Source organism: Oncorhynchus mykiss, chromosome 30 (assembly GCF_013265735.2).
Source record: "Oncorhynchus mykiss isolate Arlee chromosome 30, USDA_OmykA_1.1, whole genome shotgun sequence".
NCBI lineage: Eukaryota > Metazoa > Chordata > Actinopteri > Salmoniformes > Salmonidae > Oncorhynchus > Oncorhynchus mykiss.
This window is the reverse complement of record NC_050570.1, coordinates 8773417-8793176: the sequence shown is the minus strand read 5'-3', so window position 1 is coordinate 8793176 and position 19760 is coordinate 8773417. Positions and strand designations below refer to the sequence as shown.

The window sequence follows — 19760 nt, the reverse complement described above, 5'->3', positions numbered from 1 at the left end:
CACTTGCCTTCCGATTGATGTCTGGTTTGTGTATTGAAACAACATGGATTAAACCATTTTCAGTGGTGTAAAGTAAATACACAAAAATACTTTGAAGTACTTAAGTCGTTTTTGTATCTGTAATTTACTATTTAGATTTGACAACTTTTAGTTTTACTCTACTACAGTCCTAAAGAAAATATGTACTCTTTACTCCCGTACCCTTTCTCTGACACTCAGACTTACTCGTAACATTCCCGAATGCTTAGCAGGACAGGAAAATGGTCAAATTCATGCACTTATCAAGAGAGTGCGGGTCATCACTACTGCTTCTGATTTGGTGGACTCACTAAACACAAGTGCTTCGTTTGTAAATGATGTCTGATTGTTGGAATGCCCCTGGCTTATCCATACATTGTTTATATATAAATAAATAATCTGGTTTGCTTCACATAAGACATTTGAAATTATAGTTTTCTTTTATAAGTATATTTAATACCAAATACTGTACTTTGAGACTTTTACTCAATTGGTATTTTACTCGGTGACTTTTCAATTTTACTTGAGTCGTCTTAATAATAATCAATTTAAAAGTGTAACAATTGGGTACTTTTTTCCACCACTGAACATTTTTGCATAAAGTTGATGTTAGACAAGCTTTTGGATGCGCTCGAGTTGGTCCGAAATCTGTGCCATTAAAAACTTATCATACAGTGATATTAAAGGTCCATTGTTCCTTATGTTATGTATAGGATGTGCGTTTGCCATCACTGTTATCAAATATATAACTTCACTCGGACAGTGTAAATTACAGTATTGTTGGGAAGATGAAGATGAGGAATATTGTCCGCGCGTTCCAGAACGTTGGTGTAAGTCCCTGAAGGAAGCGCATGCGCACTAATGTACTTCCTGATACTAATTGTCGTAGCAAGGCTAGTCGTGTACATTGTTGGAACGGAGAACGGGGTTTCATTCGCAGCGTTCTAGAAATTTCCTCTCCCCATTCCCTTGTCCAATACACAGCGCGTAATATTGTCTATGTTTTTGGAGAAATTCTGGACTCAAAGGGAAGAATTTAAAGTCATATCGGTGGAATATTGTTTGTGTTCTCATCTCGACAACACGCAGTTGGACGCACTCTGATGGCGGTCACTATCGAGGAGCTGTATCGTAACTATGGGATTCTTGCTGATGCCAAGCCGGAGGATCTGAGCCAGGTATGCAGGAGATGGATAACTACTTATCTAAGTAATTGAAGTATCTTCCAGAATAGCGCCATTTTTTTTATTCTTCAAATAAGTTACAGCAGTGGAAGCCAGAGGTGAAAGTTAGGCCGAACCACACACATTGGTAAAGTATAGTAACTAGCTAGTTAGCATCTCATGTTAAACTAACGTTAGCTTGCTAGCAAGCTAAAATGGGCCTAATTTGTTAGCTAATCCTGTTTCACTTGATTTACCCGGCGTTTGTATCGTAGCTTTCCAGGTAACTCATAGAACTAATTTACATTTATAGCAAGCAAGTTAACTAGTTAGTTACTTACTTGACGATGTTTTATAATACATTTTAGTTGGCTTAGCGAAGTCAAAACAGAGAACACAGACCGCTAGCTAGCTTCATGCTAGCCAATTGATTTGACCTGACCCCTATCCCACTAGCTAAATAGCGGATAGCTAGCTAACGTTAATTGTCTAAGATGGGTTATTGATTGCCTTGCACAGCTCCTGATAAAAAGAAATTGAGCCATGGCATGACTTATAACTTGTCATGCTGGTTAGATTTACAATGTAAAAATCAAAGGCGCTCTCTTACTATAGTGTTGTTAGCTAGGTAGCTACTACTACTGACAACTTGCTAGTATAATGCCAAGGGATTAAAGTATTGCATGCTTGTTGGGCAGAAGTCTCATCTCTAGTCTAATCAGTATTTTGACCAACACTAAACTGGAAGCTTTTGCATTCATGTTTGACAGTGATGTCCTAATATTACAAACGTGTTAATGTATCAAATTGTTTGGATCTGTCCTCCAGCACAAAGATGCCTATCAGGTGATCCTTGATGGCGTGAAAGGGGGTCCTAAAGAGAAGCGCTTGGCAGCACAGTTCATTCCCAAATTCTTCAGCAGTTTCCCAGAGCTGGCGGATGCAGCAATCAACGCTCAGCTTGACCTGTGTGAGGATGAAGACGTCTCGGTAAGGATTTTATCCCTGTGGCACTATCATATCCATTTGGGTAATTCCATTGTGCCGAATGGAGAAGAAAAAAAGTTCGATTTTAACCAATCAATTTAAATGAGTAGCTGTATATCTAATGCCTGGTTACAGTAGTCCTACTACTCTGTTGCTTACCGGTTGTCGGTTCTTCGTCTTTCCTCCTGTAGATTCGGAGGCAGGCCATCAAAGAGCTCCCCCGTTTCGCAGCCGGGGAGAACATTGTCAGGGTAGCAGATATCCTCACCCAGCTTCTCCAGACAGGTACAGTACTCTTAAGCTAACCCTCCTAGACATTTTCACATGTAACTTAGTGTTGTTGTGATACAAACATTTTAATTTTGATACCAGGCCAAATATCGCTTTTACCACAGAGGGGGGAGTGACCTAGTGGAATATACATGCATAATGATCTGCGTGTCATTATGGCAGTAAGGGGAAATACTGCATGAAACCTTCTTTATTCTTCACTTAATAAACACACATCTAATACTTCATAAACACACACACTACTCTCTCTCTCCCACAAACACACATCTCCCTCCCTTCATCACACTCTGTTTCCGTCTCTCTCATAAATACACTGCTCCCGGCCTCCCGGGTGGCGCAGTGTTTAAGGGCGCTGTACTGCAGCACCAGCTGTGCCACCAGAGACTCTGGGTTCGCGCCCAGGCTCTGTTGTAACCGGCCGTGCCCGGGAGGTCCGCGGGGCGACGCACAATTGGCCTAGCGTCGTGAGGGTTTGGCCGGTAGGGATGTACTTGTCTCATCGCGCACCAGCGACTCCTGTGGCGGGCCGGGCGCAGTGCGCGCTAACCAAGGTTGCCAGGTGCACAGTGTTTCCTCCGACACATTGGTGCGGCTGGCTTCCGGGTTGGATGCGCGCTGTGTTAAGAAGCAGTGCGGCTTGGTTGTGTTGTGTATCGGAGGACGCATGACTTTCAACCTTCGTCTCTCCCGAGCCCGTACGGGAGTTGTAGCGATGAGACAAGATAGTTGCTACTAAACAATTGGATACCACGAAATTGGGGAGAAAAGGGGGTAAAAAGTATATTAAATACACTGCTCCCAACTTTTAAAATGTTATCCACCAAACGGAATTGAAGTAACACCAGAAGGAGAATGGTTTTTAATATAGTTTAGACCTACATGAATCCTTCCTTTTTTTTAGAAGCACATGTCATGAGTAGCAGACCCTTTTCCTTTATTCCTGGGCCAATCAAATTAGCCTAGACATACTGTCAAGTTACCGGGTTGTTAGCTAGCTAGGTAACATGACTGAACAACATTGTTTGTTATCAAACCAATAATTGGTTACCCCGGATTAGTTTAAGACATGGTTTGTGAAATTATACAAAGTATTATAGAAAATAATACTTCACATATTCTTGATTTAAAAAAAATAGTTAATAAAAAGATGCATAACAGACAGTGCAAGGAGGAAATCATTTGAAATGCATTTATAATAGGGGGATAAAACTGTCAGAAAGGAATCTCGTAGAAAGAAAAAAAGGTGTATCTGGTAATATGGGTCATAATTTTACCCGTTTTAGGCTTGTGCTCAGTTGACACGGGAGGCTGCGTTACAGCGAACTTGCAGTCTACTCAGACTGGCCTGTGCCCATAGTTATAACAGGCAATGAAATTATATAATGTATCAACTTTGCCCGCGCTACTCCGATGTAACAAATATAAGAGGACTCAAGGACTGCAGTGATGCATTGTTGTCTCTACCTTCTTTCCCTTTGTGCTGTTGTCCGTGCCCAATGTTTGTACCATGTTTTGTGCCGCTACCATGGTTGCTGCCATGCTATGTTGTCATGTGTTGCTGCCATGCTATGTTGTCATGTGTTGCTGCCATGCTATGTTGTCATGTGTTGCTGCCATGCTATGTTGTCATGTGTTGCTGCCATGCTGTGTTGTCATGTGTTGCTGCCATGCTATGTTGTCATGTGTTGCTGCTGTGTTGTCATGTGTTGCTGCCATGCTGTGTTGTCATGTGTTGCTGCCATGCTATGTTGTCATGTGTTGCTGCCATGCTGTGTTGTCTTATGTCCCTCTTAATGTAGTGTTGTGATGTGTGTTTTGTCATGTTATTTTTTTTAAACAAAAATGTATCCCCATCTCCGCAGGAGGCCTTTTGGTGGACTGTCATTGTAAATAGGAATTTGTTCTTACCTGATTTGTCTGGTTAAATGCATTTAAAAAATCCCGCTTGCCATCACGGCTAAATTTCATTTTAAAAACTGATAGATGAATAGATCAAATTGTATTTGTCACAGGCCCCGAATACAGCAGGTATACCTTACAGTGAAGTGCTGAATACAACAGGTGTAGTAGACCTCACAGTGAAGTGCTGAATACAACAGGTGTAGTAGACCTCACAGTGAAATGCTGAATACAACAGGTGTAGTAGACCTCACAGTGAAATGCTGAATACAACAGGTGTAGTAGACCTCAGTGAAATGCTTACTTATGAGCCCCTAACCAACAATGCAGTTTAAGAAAAAATAGGAATAAGAAATGAAAGTAACAAGTAATTAAAGAGCAGCAGTACAATTGCAAGACTATATACAGGGAAAGCCCAGAGAGAAGCAGGCGAGTGAGGGGTGGACGGAGGGCGAGAAGCAGGCGAGTGAGGGGTGGACGGAGGGCGAGAAGCAGGCGAGTGATGGGTGGACGGAGGGCGAGAAGCAGGCGAGTGAGGGGTGGACGGAGGGAGAGAAGCAGGCGAGTGAGGGGTGGACGGAGGGAGAGAAGCAGGCGAGTGAGGGGTGGACGGAGGGAGAGAAGCAGGCGAGTGAGGGGTGGACGGAGGGAGAGAAGCAGACGAGTGAGGTGGATGTTATTGAATTCAACTGAATTTATTAACATTTTATAACAAGTGCAAGCAGGTTCTTTAGATCGGTAGAGCTGAAAATAATCGGTAGTATCATATGAAACGTTACTGCGTTATTCTAAAACTGTTGGTATTGGGATGTTTTGGTAATGTACAGTTACCATGGGAATGTTACCGGTATACCGAGCAACACTCGTACCTTGTATCAAACCTATGTAGCACGTGCCCTGTTGAGGGGAAATGTTTGTACTCTCCTGGGAGTGGACATTATGTATACCATGGTGTTTGGGTCGGTGTCAATAGGATATATGGGAAGCTGTTGGACCAATATTTATACTCTCTTCTACGTTGTTGTTTACAGAAGATTCGGCCGAATTCAACCAAGTGAACACAGCTCTGGTCTCCATCTTCAAGATGGACGCGAAGGGTAAGTGTCCATTTTTTTAAAAACATTTCAATTATATATATTTTTTCTCATGTATGGGTAGGTTTTCAATTGTGAGATGACGGACAACTTCACGAGTCAACAGGCAGGATGCAGTGCCTCGTGCTCTTGTATACACTAGTGAAAAGGCAGGATGCAGTGCCTCGTGCTCTTGTATACACTAGTGATCAGGCAGGGCGCCCTGCCTCGTGCTCTTGTATACACTAGTGATCAGGCAGGGCGCCCTGCCTCGTGCTCTTGTATACACTAGTGATCAGGCAGGGCGCCTTGCCTCGTGCTCTTGTATACACTAGTGATCAGGTAGGGCGCCCTGCCTCGTGCTCTTGTATACACTAGTGATCAGGCAGGGCGCCTTGCCTCGTGCTCTTGTATACACTAGTGATCAGGTAGGGCGCCCTGCCTCGTGCTCTTGTATACACTAGTGATCAGGTAGGGCGCCCTGCCTCGTGCTCTTGTATACACTAGTGATCAGGTAGGGCGCCCTGCCTCGTGCTCTTGTATACACTAGTGATCAGGCAGGGCGCCCTGCCTCGTGCTCTTGTGTTCGTGCAATGCTCTAAAAAGAAAAGAGTAGTTCAAAGGAAATGTTTTTTTCCAGGTGTTTTCATACCTGACTGTATTCCATGCCGTCTGTTGTGTAGAACTCTGAAACAACGCGTTAGTAAACATGTAGCAGGCCTTACATTAACCATCCTAGTTAGTGGGTAGTCCTAGTTAGTGGGTAGTCCTAGTTAGTGGGTAGTCCTAGTTAGTGGGTTGTCCTAGTTAGTTGAGGTGAGCATAACATGGATATAATACCCTTTTCTTTGTCTCGAGCTCCCCCTCCCAGAGGCAGGACTTCTGCATAGCCTCTTTATGTCCTGTGGATAACCAACCTGCATTTCTCTATTCTGTCTCAGCTACACTAGGAGGTCTGTTCTCTCAGATCCTGCAGGGGGAGGACATAGTAAGGGAGAGGGCCATCAAGTTCCTCTCCATCAAGCTGAAGACCATGCCTGAGGACGCCATGACCAAGGAGGTGGAGGACTACATCTTTACCGAGACAAAGAAGGTCTGTTCCATAGCGCTCTGCTCTGGTAGCAACGATCCGTGTGGTGAACTAACTCACTGCTTGGGGCTGGTTAGTAGAGCTCTTTGTGAGAGGGCTTGGATAGATTAGAATGTGTTTTTATTACTATTAATTGACAAACTGAATTCAAGAGCTCCGTAGGAGGGATCTGTCACCTAGTTGGAGGTAGGTTATATTTGTAACTGGTGACCTGTGGGTCACGGTGACTCCTGGGTCATTTTCATTAGAGCACATCGTAGCAAAATGTCTTCAAAGCAAAAAAAGACTTTCTTGTTGGGCAAGTCCTGGTAGTCCCTCCCAGTTTTTGTCAGTTTTCTTCTGTTTTGTGCCTACTGAACACGACCCAGCCCTGTGTCCCACGTTGACCCTGTGTCCCACGTTGACCCTGTGTCCCACGTTGACCCTGTGTCCCACGTTGACCCTGTGTCCCACGTTGACCCTGTGTCCCACGTTGACCCTGTGTCCCACGTTGACCCTGTTCCAACCCCAGGTGCTGGAGGACGTGACTGGGGAAGAGTTTGTGCTGCTGATGCGGATCCTGATGGTGCTGAAGGGCCTGCAGACGATGAGTGGACGGCAGCAGCTGGTGGAGCTGGTGGTGGAGCAGGCCTTTCTGGAGCAGGCCCTGAACCCCGCTGACCCTGACACTGTGGACCGCCTGCTGCAGTGCACGCGCCAGGCCCTGCCCCTCTTCTCTGTGAGTGATACACACACACACACACACACACACACAGAGGCCATAATAATATACTCCACCTCTTCTCTGTGAGTGATACACACACACACACTATAACACACACACACAGGCCATAATAATATACTCCACCTCTTCTCTGTGAGTGATACACACACACACTATAACACACACACAGGCCATAATAATATACTCCACCTCTTCTCTGTGAGTGATACACACACACACACACACACACACACACACACACACAGGCCATAATAATATACTCCACCTCTTCTCTGTGAGTGATACACACACAGGCCATAATAATATACTCTACCTCTTCTCTGAGTGACACGCAGACATTCTGACATACTATACTCCACTTAGTGTCTTCCAGTACAGTGAGTTCATAGTCATTTTTGTGTGTCCCCTGTGGGACTTGAACCTGCGACCTTGGCTTTGCTAGTGCCACACTCTTACCAACTGAAGCAACTGCTTATCTCCCACTCACAACACACACGGTATCACCAAACACACTGGGGGAAATGTTGTTTTACAATGCTTACTATCACCATATACACACACACACTGTAATTGTTTGCAAAATGCTAATTGTGTTTTTGCCTTTACGTCTCATTTTTACTTATTTTCTATTTATGCGTGTTTGTTCAAGCTTCTGACCTCCCCCTAAAACAAATGTTCCTCAGAGACAAATTAACTTGAACTTCTTGAGCTATTTTTACACTTCCAGAAAAATGTCCATTCCACCCGCTTCGTCACTTACTTCTGTGACCACGTCCTGCCCAACCTCAGCTCCCTGACCAGTCCCGTGGCAGAGCTGGACATTCAGCTGGAGGTCAGTTACCACCCTCCCCTGTACCAACAGTACAAAGTTCAGGCAACTAGTCCTCCATGTTGGCTCCAACATGCCGGGGACAATAGCATTGATATGTGGCGTGTGTGTGTGTGTGTAGGTGTTGAAGCTGCTTGCTGAGATGAGTCCATTCTGTGGAGACATGGAGAAGGTGGAGACCAACCTCACCATGCTGTTTGAGAAGCTGCTGGTAAGTAACAGCCTAGCGCAGCTCAGCCTTCTCATGAGGTTAGGAGTGCTTTCACCATACTGGTATCTCTCTGGATATCTTCTAATGGGGTTAGGAGAGTTTTCACCAGACTGCATATCCCTATATCTAGTTGTTGATTTTGGACCAGCTTATGTAACGGTCTGGTTTATCAGACTGGTAAAAGGCCAATGGACCAAACAGACCGTGCCATGGTATGAGGCTGATGTTGGTTATGGAGTGTTTTGCCCTTAACTGGTCCGGACCGGTGGAAGGCTAACTGGTCCGGACCGGTAGGAGGGCTAACTGGTCCGGACCGGTAGGAGGGCTAACTGGTCCGGACCGGTAGGAGGGCTAACTGGTCCAGACCGGTAGGAGGGCTAACTGGTCCAGACCGGTAGGAGGGCTAACTGGTCCAGACCGGTAGGAGGGCTAACTGGTCCGGACCGGTAGGAGGGCTAACTGGTCGGGACCGGTAGGAGGGCTAACTGGTCCGGACCGGTAGGAGGGCTAACTGGTCCGGACCGGTAGGAGGGCCAACTGGTCCGGACCGGTAGGAGGGCTAACTGGTCCGGACCGGTAGGAGGGCTAACTGGTCCGGACCGGTAGGAGGGCTAACTGGTCCGGACCGGTAGGAGGGCTAACTGGTCCGGACCGGTAGGAGGGCCAACTGGTCCGGACCGGTAGGAGGGCCAACTGGTCCGGACCGGTAGGAGGGCCAACTGGTCCGGACCGGTAGGAGGGCCAACTGGTCCGGACCGGTAGGAGGGCCAACTGGTCCGGACCGGTAGGAGGGCCAACTGGTCCGGACCGGTAGGAGGGCCAACTGGTCCGGACCGGTAGGAGGGCCAACTGGTCCGGACCGGTAGGAGGGCCAACTGGTCCGGACCGGTAGGAGGGCCAACTGGTCCGGACCGGTAGGAGGGCCAACTGGTCCGGACCGGTAGGAGGGCTAACTGGTCCGGACCGGTAGGAGGCTAACTGGTCCGGACCGGTGGAAGGCTAACTGGTCCGGACCGGTAGGAGGGCCAACTGGTCCGGACCGGTAGGAGGGCCAACTGGTCCGGACCGGTAGGAGGGCCAACTGGTCCGGACCGGTAGGAGGGCTAACTGGTCCGGACCGGTAGGAGGGCTAACTGGTCCAGTCCGGTAGGAGGCTAACTGGTCCAGTCCGGTAGGAGGCTAACTGGTCCGGACCGGTGGAAGGCTAACTGGTCCAGTCCGGTAGGAGGCTAACTGGTCCGGACCGGTGGAAGGCTAACTGGTCCGGACCGGTAGGAGGGCTAACTGGTCCGGACCGGTAGGAGGGCTAACTGGTCCGGACCGGTAGGAGGGCTAACTGGTCCGGACCGGTAGGAGGGCTAACTGGTCCGGACCGGTAGGAGGGCTAACTGGTCCGGACCGGTAGGAGGGCTAACTGGTCCGGACCGGTAGGAGGGCTAACTGGTCCGGACCGGTAGGAGGGCTAACTGGTCCGGACCGGTAGGAGGGCTAACTGGTCCGGACCGGTAGGAGGGCTAACTGGTCCGGACCGGTAGGAGGGCTAACTGTTCCACCCTTCCTCCCTGTGTCTAGGAGTTCATGCCGCTGCCTCCAGAGGCGGAGGGTGAGAACGGCGAGAACACACTGAGCGACGAGCCCAAGCTGCAGTTCAGCTACGTGGAGTGTCTCCTCTTCAGCTTCCACCAGCTGGGCAAAAAGCTCCCCGATTTCCTCATTGACAAGATCAATGCAGAGCGCCTCAAAGACTTCAAGATCAGGTAGAGGAGTGTTTGCCCCGTAACGTTTTTGGCAACGTTCGCTTGTCTTTTTGAAAAGTGTTGTGGCATTTACATTTATTTTGGTCCCCATTTTCATCAGTCATCTGCGTTTTGACAACGTTTCTGTTTAATTTCTATCGGTCTACTGTAGCGTGTGAATGCCAGTAATGTCAGTGATTGTTTACCGAGTCATAGTTTTATTTGTATTTTTTAAAATGTATTTTTCAAGTCAGTCTAGTACCCTTTTGCATACAGACTTTACTGAATGTTGCCAGTCATTTTTATCTGGCCATGTTTTTTAGAACCTAGTTCATACAGTCCTGTTTTGACCACATTCCTTTCTGGATAAGTATTTTCTACAGGCCGTCCAGTGTGGGAGTAGATGTGGGTGGGCGTCGTATTTGAATTAATCCGTTGGAATAACACCCATCACAAAAAAATTCACTATTAGATCGTTTTTGGTAGGTCCTAAAACACAAAACGAATAATGTATTTTCAAAAGATTACAATAAGAGGTCGACCGATTATGATTTTTCGACGCCGATACCGATTTATTGGAGGACCCCAAAAAAGCCGATACCGATTAATCGGGCAATTTTTTGGGGGGGAATAATTTTTTAAATGTTATTTATTTGTAATAATGACAATTGCAACAATACTGAATGAACACTTATTTTAACTTAATATAATACAAATAAATAATGAAACTTGTTCAATTTGGTTTAAATAATGCAAAAACAAAGTGTTGGAGAAGAAAGTAAAAGTGCAATATGTGCCATGTAAGAAAGCTAACGTTTAAGTTCCTTGCTCAGAACATGAGAACATATGAAAGCTGGTGGTTCCTTTTAACATGAGTCTTCAATATTCCCAGGTAAGAAGCTTTAGGTTGTAGTTATTATAGGACTATTTCTCTCTACCATTTGTATTTCATATACCTTTGACTATTGGATGTTCTTATAGGCACTATAGTATTGCCAGTGTAACAGTATAGCTTCCTTCCCTCTCCTTGCCCATACCTGGGCTCAAACCAGGAACACATTGACAACAGCCACCCTCGAAGCAGCGTTACCCATGCAGAGCAAGGGGAACAACTACTCCAAATCTCAGAGCGAGTGACGTTTGAAATGCTATTAGCGCGCACCCCGCTAACTAGCTAGCCATTTCACTTTGGTTACACCAGCCTCATCTCGGGAGTTGATAGGCTTGAAGTCATAAACAGCGCAATGCTTGACGTACAACGAAGAGCTGCTGGCAAAACGCACAAAAGTGCTGTTTGAATGCTTACGAGCCTGCTGCTGCCTACCACCGCTCAGTCAGATACTTGTATGCTTGTATGCTCAGTCAGATTATATGCAACTCAGGACACGCTAGATAATATCTAGTAATATCATCAACCATGTGTAGTTAACTAGTGATTATGATTGATTGTTTTTTATAAGATAAGTTTAATGCTAGCTAGCAATTTACCTTGGCTTACTGCATTCGCGGAACAGACTCCTTGTGGAGTGCAACGAGAGGCAGGTGGTTATAGCGTTGGACGAGTTAACTGTAAGGTTGCAAGATTGGGTCCCCTGAACTGACGAGGTGAAAATCTGTCTTTCTGCCCCTGAACAAGGCTGTTAACCCACCGTTCCTAGGCCGTCATTGAAAATAAGAATGTGTTCTTAACTGACTTGCCTAGTTAAATAAAGATTAAATATAGGTGTAAAAAAATATATATAAAAAATCGGCCAAATCGGTGTACAAAAATACAGATTTCCGATTATGAAAGCTTGAAATCGGCCCTAATTAATCGGCCATTCTGATTTAATCGGTCAACCTCTAATTAGAATGGCATATTTCGAGTTGAATGATGTTACTAGTCTGTGCCGCCTATATGGCTGAGCCGTTCACATTAAATCAATAGGTGTTTATTGATGATTCAACAAACTAGGCCTACTTGGGCTACCCTGACTACAGTCAACACACATCATACAGTGAGCTCAAAGCATTGTGACAGTGACACATTTAGTTGTTTTGGCTCTGTACTTCCAGCACTTTGGAATTCAAATTAAATAAATTGTCTTTATCTGAATTGTCTTTCTGAGTCCAGAGGATAAACAGAATTGTTCCAGTAGGTGATTTACAGTAATAGACCATGAAGAAATGTTGGAAAAATGGAATTCTAAATACAAGCGTATTTTAATTACGCTGTAAAATGAATGGATAGACGTACAAGGCATCAACTTAAGTTACAAATCAAGCATTATTCTAAACATTTGAGTTGTTTTGCTTCCACGTCTGAGTTGTTGACCACTAGCGTTACTTTAAAGTTAACCTCCAATCTGAATAAGGGACCAAATAGTTAACTTGTGTATTAAAGTAGTCAAGTTAACTGGCCCCAATATTTTTGTTCCTTTTAAAATGGGTGGGATGATATGTACACAAAGTTCTGTAATTTCTAAACGGTTCACCTGATATGGATGAAAATACCCTCACTGTCCCGATTGGAGCTCATTGTATTTTTATAGTAGGCTAAGAATATAATGAAATATAACCGAATAAATGACACACACAATAATACATTTTTCCTGCGTGGCAACGTGTGAAACTGCCGTCCATATAAATAAAGAGCCCATGGCGAGTCCATGACTTTTTCTCTTTCCTAACCTCTCTGTTTTGTTAGGGAGCTGGGGTAGGGTCTCACGTTGAGTATCTTCATTATTTATACCCGTAGAAAATAATACCGTTCTATAGTTTCAAAATCATTTGAGTCTCGTGTTCAAATTTCACATCGGGCTTTTGGAGTTGCATTTATGCAATTGAGCCAAAATAATAGACGTTTACCTGATCTAGGCTACATTATAGCATGCTAAATGTTTCTGAGCAGCGATAGATGGAGCTGTCCCACCTCTACTTATTTAGAATTAACCTAATATACAGACAGAGATTCAGTGAAACAAAATCACTTTAAGGCGAGTCACATGTTGGTTGGGAGTAGGCCTAGGCTAACGAAGCGACAGCGAGTGAACAGCAAAATAATCTGTTAGTTAAACTACATAACATGCTGGCAAAATGTTCTGATCAATGCAAAATAATGAGCCAACTAGACAAGATAATTGTGAGCAGCACTCGCCTCAACTTAGCTAACATTTCCACAACCTAACCAATATCCAAACGCCGATTCGGTGAAAAGAAAATTCAGGTTAACCAGGCAAGTCAGTTTAGAACAAACTCTTATTTTCAGTGACTCAGTGGGTTAAATTGCGTGTTCAGGGGCAGAACGACAGATTTGTACCTTGTCAGCTCGGGGATTTGAACTTGCAACCTTCCGGTTACTAGTCCAACTCTCTAACCACTAGGCTACCCTGCCGCCCCTGCCGACTTTGGGAGTTTCAGTAAGCAACAATTTGATGCCTTCAATTGCATTAGCCTATTTTATTTCCATATTTTCTTTGTCATTCAGTGATATTTATTCCCACTGTAAGTCTTTATGGATCCATCCAGTTGTGGTTGAGGAAACAACAGTGTGTGTGTGTGGTGGGCAGCGCGACGAGATGGATGAAGTGACATGCCTCGCAAAGTTTACAACTGCCAGGATGATAGTAGTTAGCTGCCTAGCAACCACCAAGAGCGTGCCAATACCGCCTCAGCATTACGTCTACGGTTCATACTCAGAACTTTCCAGAGATCATTACTAGGTCGGTTGGCCGGAAATGTACAGTGCCTTGTGAAAGTATTCGGCCCCCTTGAACTTTGCGACCTTTTGCCACATTTCAGGCTTCAAACATAAAGATATGAAACTGTATTTTTTTGTGAAGAATCAACAACAAGTGGGACACAATCATGAAGTGGAACGACATTTATTGGATATTTCAAACTTTTTTAACAAATCAGAAACTGAAAGTTTGGGCGTGCAAAATTATTCAGCCCCCTTAAGTTAATACTTTGTAGCGCCACCTTTTGCTGCGATTACAGCTGTAAGTCGCTTGGGGTATGCCTCTATCAGTTTTGCACATCGAGAGACTGACATTTTTTCCCATTCCTCCTTGCAAAACAGCTCGAGCTCAGTGAGGTTGGATGGAGAGCATTTGTGAACAGCAGTTTTCAGTTCTTTCCACAGATTCTCGATTGGATTCAGGTCTAGACTTTGACTTGGCCATTCTAACACCTGGATATGTTTATTTTTGAACCATTCCATTGTAGATTTTGCTTTATGTTTTGGATCATTGTCTTGTTGGAAGACAAATCTCCGTCCCAGTCTCGGGTCTTTTGCAGACTCCATCAGGTTTTCTTCCAGAATGGTCCTGTATTTGGCTCCATCCATCTTCCCATCAATTTTAACCATCTTCCCTGTCCCTGCTGAAGAAAAGCAGGCCCAAACCATGATGCTGCCACCACCATGTTTGACAGTGGGGATGGTGTGTTCAAGGTGATGAGCTGTGTTGCTTTTACGCCAAACATAACGTCTTGCATTGTTGCCAAAAAGTTCAATTTTGGTTTCATCTGACCAGAGCACCTTCTTCCACATGTTTGGTGCGTCTCCCAGGTGGCTTTTTAAAAAGGTCCACCTTTTTATGGATATCTTTAAGAAATGGCTTTCTTCTTGCCACTCTTCCATAAAGGCCAGATTTGTGCAATATACGACTGATTGTTGTCCTATGGACAGAGTCTCCCACCTCAGCTGTAGATCTCTGCAGTTCATCCAGAGTGATCATGGGCCTCTTGGCTGCATCTCTGATCAGTCTTCTCCTTGTATGAGCTGAAAGTTTAGAGGGACGGCCAGGTCTTGGTAGATTTGCAGTGGTCTGATACTCCTTCCATTTCAATATTATCGCTTGCAATGTGCTCCTTGGGATGTTTAAAGCTTGGGAAATGTTTTTGTATCCAAATCCGGCTTTAAACTTCTTCACAACAGTATCTCGGACCTGCCTGGTGTGTTCCTTGTTCTTCATGATGCTCTGTGCGCTTTTAACGGACCTCTGAGACTATCACAGTGCAGGTGCATTTATACGGAGACTTGATTACACACAGGTGGATTGTATTTATCATCATTAGTCATTTATTTATCATTCAGAGATCCTCACTGAACTTCTGGAGAGAGTTTGCTGCACTGAAAGTAAAGGGACTGAATTTTTCAGTTTTTGATTTGTTAAAAAAGTTTGAAATATCCAATAAATGTCGTTCCACTTCATGATTGTGTCCCACTTGTTGTTGATTCTTCATAAAAAAATACAGTTTTATATCTTTATGTTTGAAGCCTGAAATGTGGCAAAAGGTCGCAAAGTTCAAGGGGGCTGAATACTTTCGCAAGGCACTGTATAACTAAAAGTTGGTGGGATGCTGAAGATGGCGAGGAAAAATGTCTTGGTTTGAAAGGTGCATAAACCCAAGTTTGTTTTTTCTCTCCTGCCTCCAGATTACAGTACTTCGCCAGAGGGCTGCAGGTGTACATTCGCCAGCTGCGAGTTGCCCTGCAAGGCAAGACTGGAGACGCACTGAAGACCGAAGAGGTAGCTATGTATCATGGCTGTTGTTTTGGTCTCCAATGATAAGTCACTTGTTTTGTTCTTGACAAGCCTCACGGTTGTTCTGATTTCAATGAAGCGCCGTAGACCGTTTTCTATTGTGAGTATTCCCTGATGGTTATATTGTCTTTCCATCTCAGAACAAGATCAAAGTGGTGGCTCTGAAGATCACCAACAACATCAACGTTCTGATCAAGGTGAGGTGTTCGAAACACTTGGTCGACCCTGAAACGCACTTGGTCGACCCTGAAACGCACTTGGTCGACCCTGAAACACTAGCTGACATTCTCATTACTGTTCCCCTTTCTCTGCAGGATCTCTTCCACAACCCGCCGTCGTACAAGAGCACAGTCACGCTGTCCTGGAAGCCTGTCCAGAAGGCTGAGGCTGTAGCGTAAGCCTCTTTCAATGTTGTCACGGGGAATCTGGTGACCCAGAATATCGGGTGTCTGACGAGGTGTTCTTTAACAGTCTTAAAGATGCATTACGCTGTCAAAAATCTAAATGGGTCAGATGTTTTCAGATCTCCCAAAGTAGGGGGGAGTTCAGTGCCAGGCCGTCTGTTTTGTAAATTGGGAGTGTAATGTTCATTCATGGGATTCAGTCTCATCTCAACGGACCTGCCCATATCAATGACTGATGAATGGATTTGTAATGCATTATACAGGGACACTAGCAACTTGTTAGTGGCAAATCTTCAGATATAAAACACCATTAGATCAGGTCACCTGGGGGTCATAACACTGTGACCTTTGCCCTCTTTACCCACCACAGTCTGAAGCGCCCGTCCGGGGAGGATATGGGTGCAGGCAGTACCATGAAGAAGCAGCTGTCCCCCCCCCTGCCCCGGAGGGATGCACGGCAGATCTACAACCCCCCCAGTGGCAAGTACAGCGCCACCATCGGCAACTTCTCTAACGGTGAGGGTGGCGCTGGGGCGGCACACTGAGCCATAGCTGGGTTTTAGGGGCACCGGGTGGAAGACAGACGTTGCGCAGACATGTTTTCTTCTCATATTGTCTGACATTTTGTCTCTTCTACATAAGTAGAATGCTCTTGGTGTAACTTAGTCACTCTGGGTGAGATGATGTACTGACTGAACTGTGGTCATGTTTTGGGGGCCTACTGAGCCTCTCCACTTCCACCGTGTATTGTGCCACATACACCCTTTCTGGCTACTTGAGTGACCGAGGTGCACATGCTAATGATTTGATGCTAGAATGTACCGTGTTCATAGGATAGTTATAAACTGGGTCGTTTGAGGCCTGATTGGCTGACAGCCGTGGTATATCAGACTTTATAAACTGGGTTGTTCGAGGCCTGAATGCTGAATGACTGACAGCCATGGTATAACAGACCGTATACCACAGGTATGACAAAACATATTTTTACGGCTTTAATTATGTTGGTAGCCTGTTTGTAATAGCAATAAGGCACCTCAGGTTTCTGTTATATGGGCAATATACCACGGCTAAGGGCTGTGTCCAGGCACTCCGCGATGCTTAGTGCTGAAGGACAACCTTAGCCGTAAGCAATAAGGCCCGAGGTGGTGTGGTACATGGCCAATATACCATGGCTAAGGTTGTACTTAATGCGGAGTGCCTGGACACAGCCCTTAGCCGTGGTATATTAGCCATATACCACAAACCCGAGGTGCCTTACTGCTTAATTAACCCAAATCAGGCATTGTTTTCAAGCTGAGCCCTCTGTTTCATGTGAGCAGTTGAGAAATCTGCAACTGAATGGGAGGCAATGTCTCCATATTACGATCCTTTTGAGCTATGAAGCACATGAAGTAACACCGTTAGTTTGTCCTTTTATAGGCTGTTGGATCCCTTCAAAATAAGGCCCCGAGGTTATTCCTGGCCAGGTCTAACAGTCAGGAAAATCTCCTGGCCCTTATGATGATTGTTCATACTGATCCCCTGTCTGTTGTGCCCGTCTTGTGATTCCAGAGCAGCGCGGAGGCTTCAGGGGCGGCCGGGGAAGAGGATTCGGAGGCAGGGGCCGAGGCCGAATCTACTGAGTCCACCATCACACACACACTACACACACTGAACTGCAGCACATCAGGATCCCTGCCGTAAACCAAGGGGGTCTCCATGACCTCCGCTCCTCAACCTGTGTCCACTTGTTCTTTTTCCTCCGCCTCTAAACACCTGTGCAAAGGAAGTTGTTGTTTTTTTGGTCGTTTCCTGCCCTCAGAGTAAATCCACTTCAAGGAGACTGGGATTTGGACTTTCCTACCTGACATTTCCACCCTCACACTCTTGCCTGGTGAAGCGATTGTTCAAGTAGATCCTTGTGGTTTTAGTTTTTTATTAGTATTTTTGTGGAACCAGAGACTGACAAGTTGTACCTGATTTGATATTTTTGTCAGAAAATTTTTTTTTTTATAAACTGTTGACAAATGCATTCTCTTTTTATTTCTTTTTAATTTTTTTCGAGTTTGGATTTGGATTGGCCTTCTCTCTTCGCTACTTTGTATGAATCGAAATGTTTTCCTCTGAATTTTTTTTATCAAACTTGTATTGATGTCTCCACCACCACGCCCTTTTGTTTGTGTAAAACCTTGTTAAAAATAAGACAATTACATTGAAAACCAATGTATTCTGAATTTTTAGGTAGGAAAAACTAGATTATTTCCTCTGCAAAACAGGCTGTGTGATGCCGAATAGATGATTATTAAAGTCAATTTGTTTTATTGGACATTGGGTGTCTTTTGAATCAGCCAAGGCAGATTTAGGACTTGGAAGTTTAATTTGAATTAACTCCCAAGTAACTTTTCTACTAAATTTAAATGAGTTTAGAGTCTCAATTTTGAGTTTTCCATTCATGTTTTGCATGCTTTTATTATTTTTTTTATTAAATATTTCTCCCCGTGTTATTTAAAAACTTTTGGATTAAAAAAAAGGAAATCAAGTCTGATCAAGTCTGATGATCAAATAATTTCTGAGTATTTTTCTACCAAATGGTCCTTCAAAGCTTTTCCTCACTGTGCAGTATACAGAAGTTGACCTGTGTTGTAGGTTCTCTGCTTTATAGTTGGTGGTGTATCGTCTATATAGTCAATCAATGCAAAAGACAAAACAGACTCCTGGGGTGCATTCAGGTTGAAGGAAACCTAGCAACTGTTGATTTGAACGCAACCAGTGCTGTTCTGAATGCCGCAAACGTACCTCCAAGCTTGTGGTATTTGGGACATATGTGATGTTTGGTATGTACTGTTATTAATTGTTGCTACAAAAAAAAGACCAACTGAACACAACCCCCCTGTTTTAGCTTGTATTGAGCTTCACTTGCTAGGAATTTGTTCATTTGATTTGATTTAACTTTTTTTTTGTAAAAGAACTGGTGTTTTCTGAAGCCCAAGTGACCTTGCTGTCAAAGGAAGAGTAAGGTATCTTGAAGGAAATGACATCCCACTGTTTCCTGTAGATCTGAGAGGAATTAATATATATTCATGTTATGGTGGATTGCTTCGTCCTGCCTTGTGATTTGCTGGGTAGAAATATTAACATATTGCTTCCACCTAACCAATCCGCTCAGTTCCACAGCAGTGGAATTCAGCAGTGAAGTACTCCCTTTCACCCTCAGCACCACAGGAAGGAATGGCTTGACATGGTTTCTATAGAGATTTAATAATATTGGTGTGTTAAATGTATTTCATTTTCCTAGCTAAAATATTACTGGTGACCTTTTTATCTAAAGGTGACAAACATTTGTGCTTAGGTTGCTGATGATTCTGAAGCCTCTCAAGCTGCCTCCTAACCCTTTTCTTCAGCACCCTGGACAGGGTTTTGACTAGATACTATAGTATACAAAGTATGTCAGAATTTACTTTTCGTAGCAGGTTAGGAGAATTAACGTAATGGTTGGGGTTAGCTTCAAAGCAAAAACAATATCTGCTTTTTGACGTCTATTTGACCAACTGTAATCTATCCAGGCTTGGAGAGAATGACAGCAGCAAGGTGAAAATGGAAACTTTACAGAGGAAGAGATGAAACGGCTGTTGAAGAGGCCTCCACCGAACACATGGCAGCTGTTGGAGAGGCCTCCAACGAACAGCACAACATGGCAGCTGTTGGAGAAGCCTTGACCGAACAACATAATAGCAGGGCCTCTCCAAGGGCTTGTTAAGAGTGAACAGAATCTTACAGCAACAGAAAGACTAGCAGAATATATGGTAGACAGTCCAGTCATTATGTGTG

The 19760-nt window shown here is 44.6% G+C and overlaps 1 protein-coding gene across 1 annotated transcript; it reads left to right on the top strand.

Moving 5' to 3' along the window:
- Positions 1-869: 869 nt before the first annotated feature.
- LOC110521255 (apoptosis inhibitor 5) lies at positions 870-17933 on the top strand. The gene is made up of 14 exons (XM_021598708.2): positions 870-1196; positions 2010-2171; positions 2360-2453; positions 5390-5455; positions 6373-6524; positions 7033-7239; positions 7973-8077; positions 8196-8285; positions 9858-10042; positions 15441-15534; positions 15690-15746; positions 15864-15943; positions 16324-16469; positions 17505-17933. The coding sequence occupies exons 1-14, from the start codon at positions 1122-1124 to the stop codon at positions 17573-17575; spliced, it is 1584 nt and encodes a 527-aa protein (XP_021454383.1). The 5' UTR covers positions 870-1121; the 3' UTR covers positions 17576-17933.
- Positions 17934-19760: the final 1827 nt, after the last annotated feature.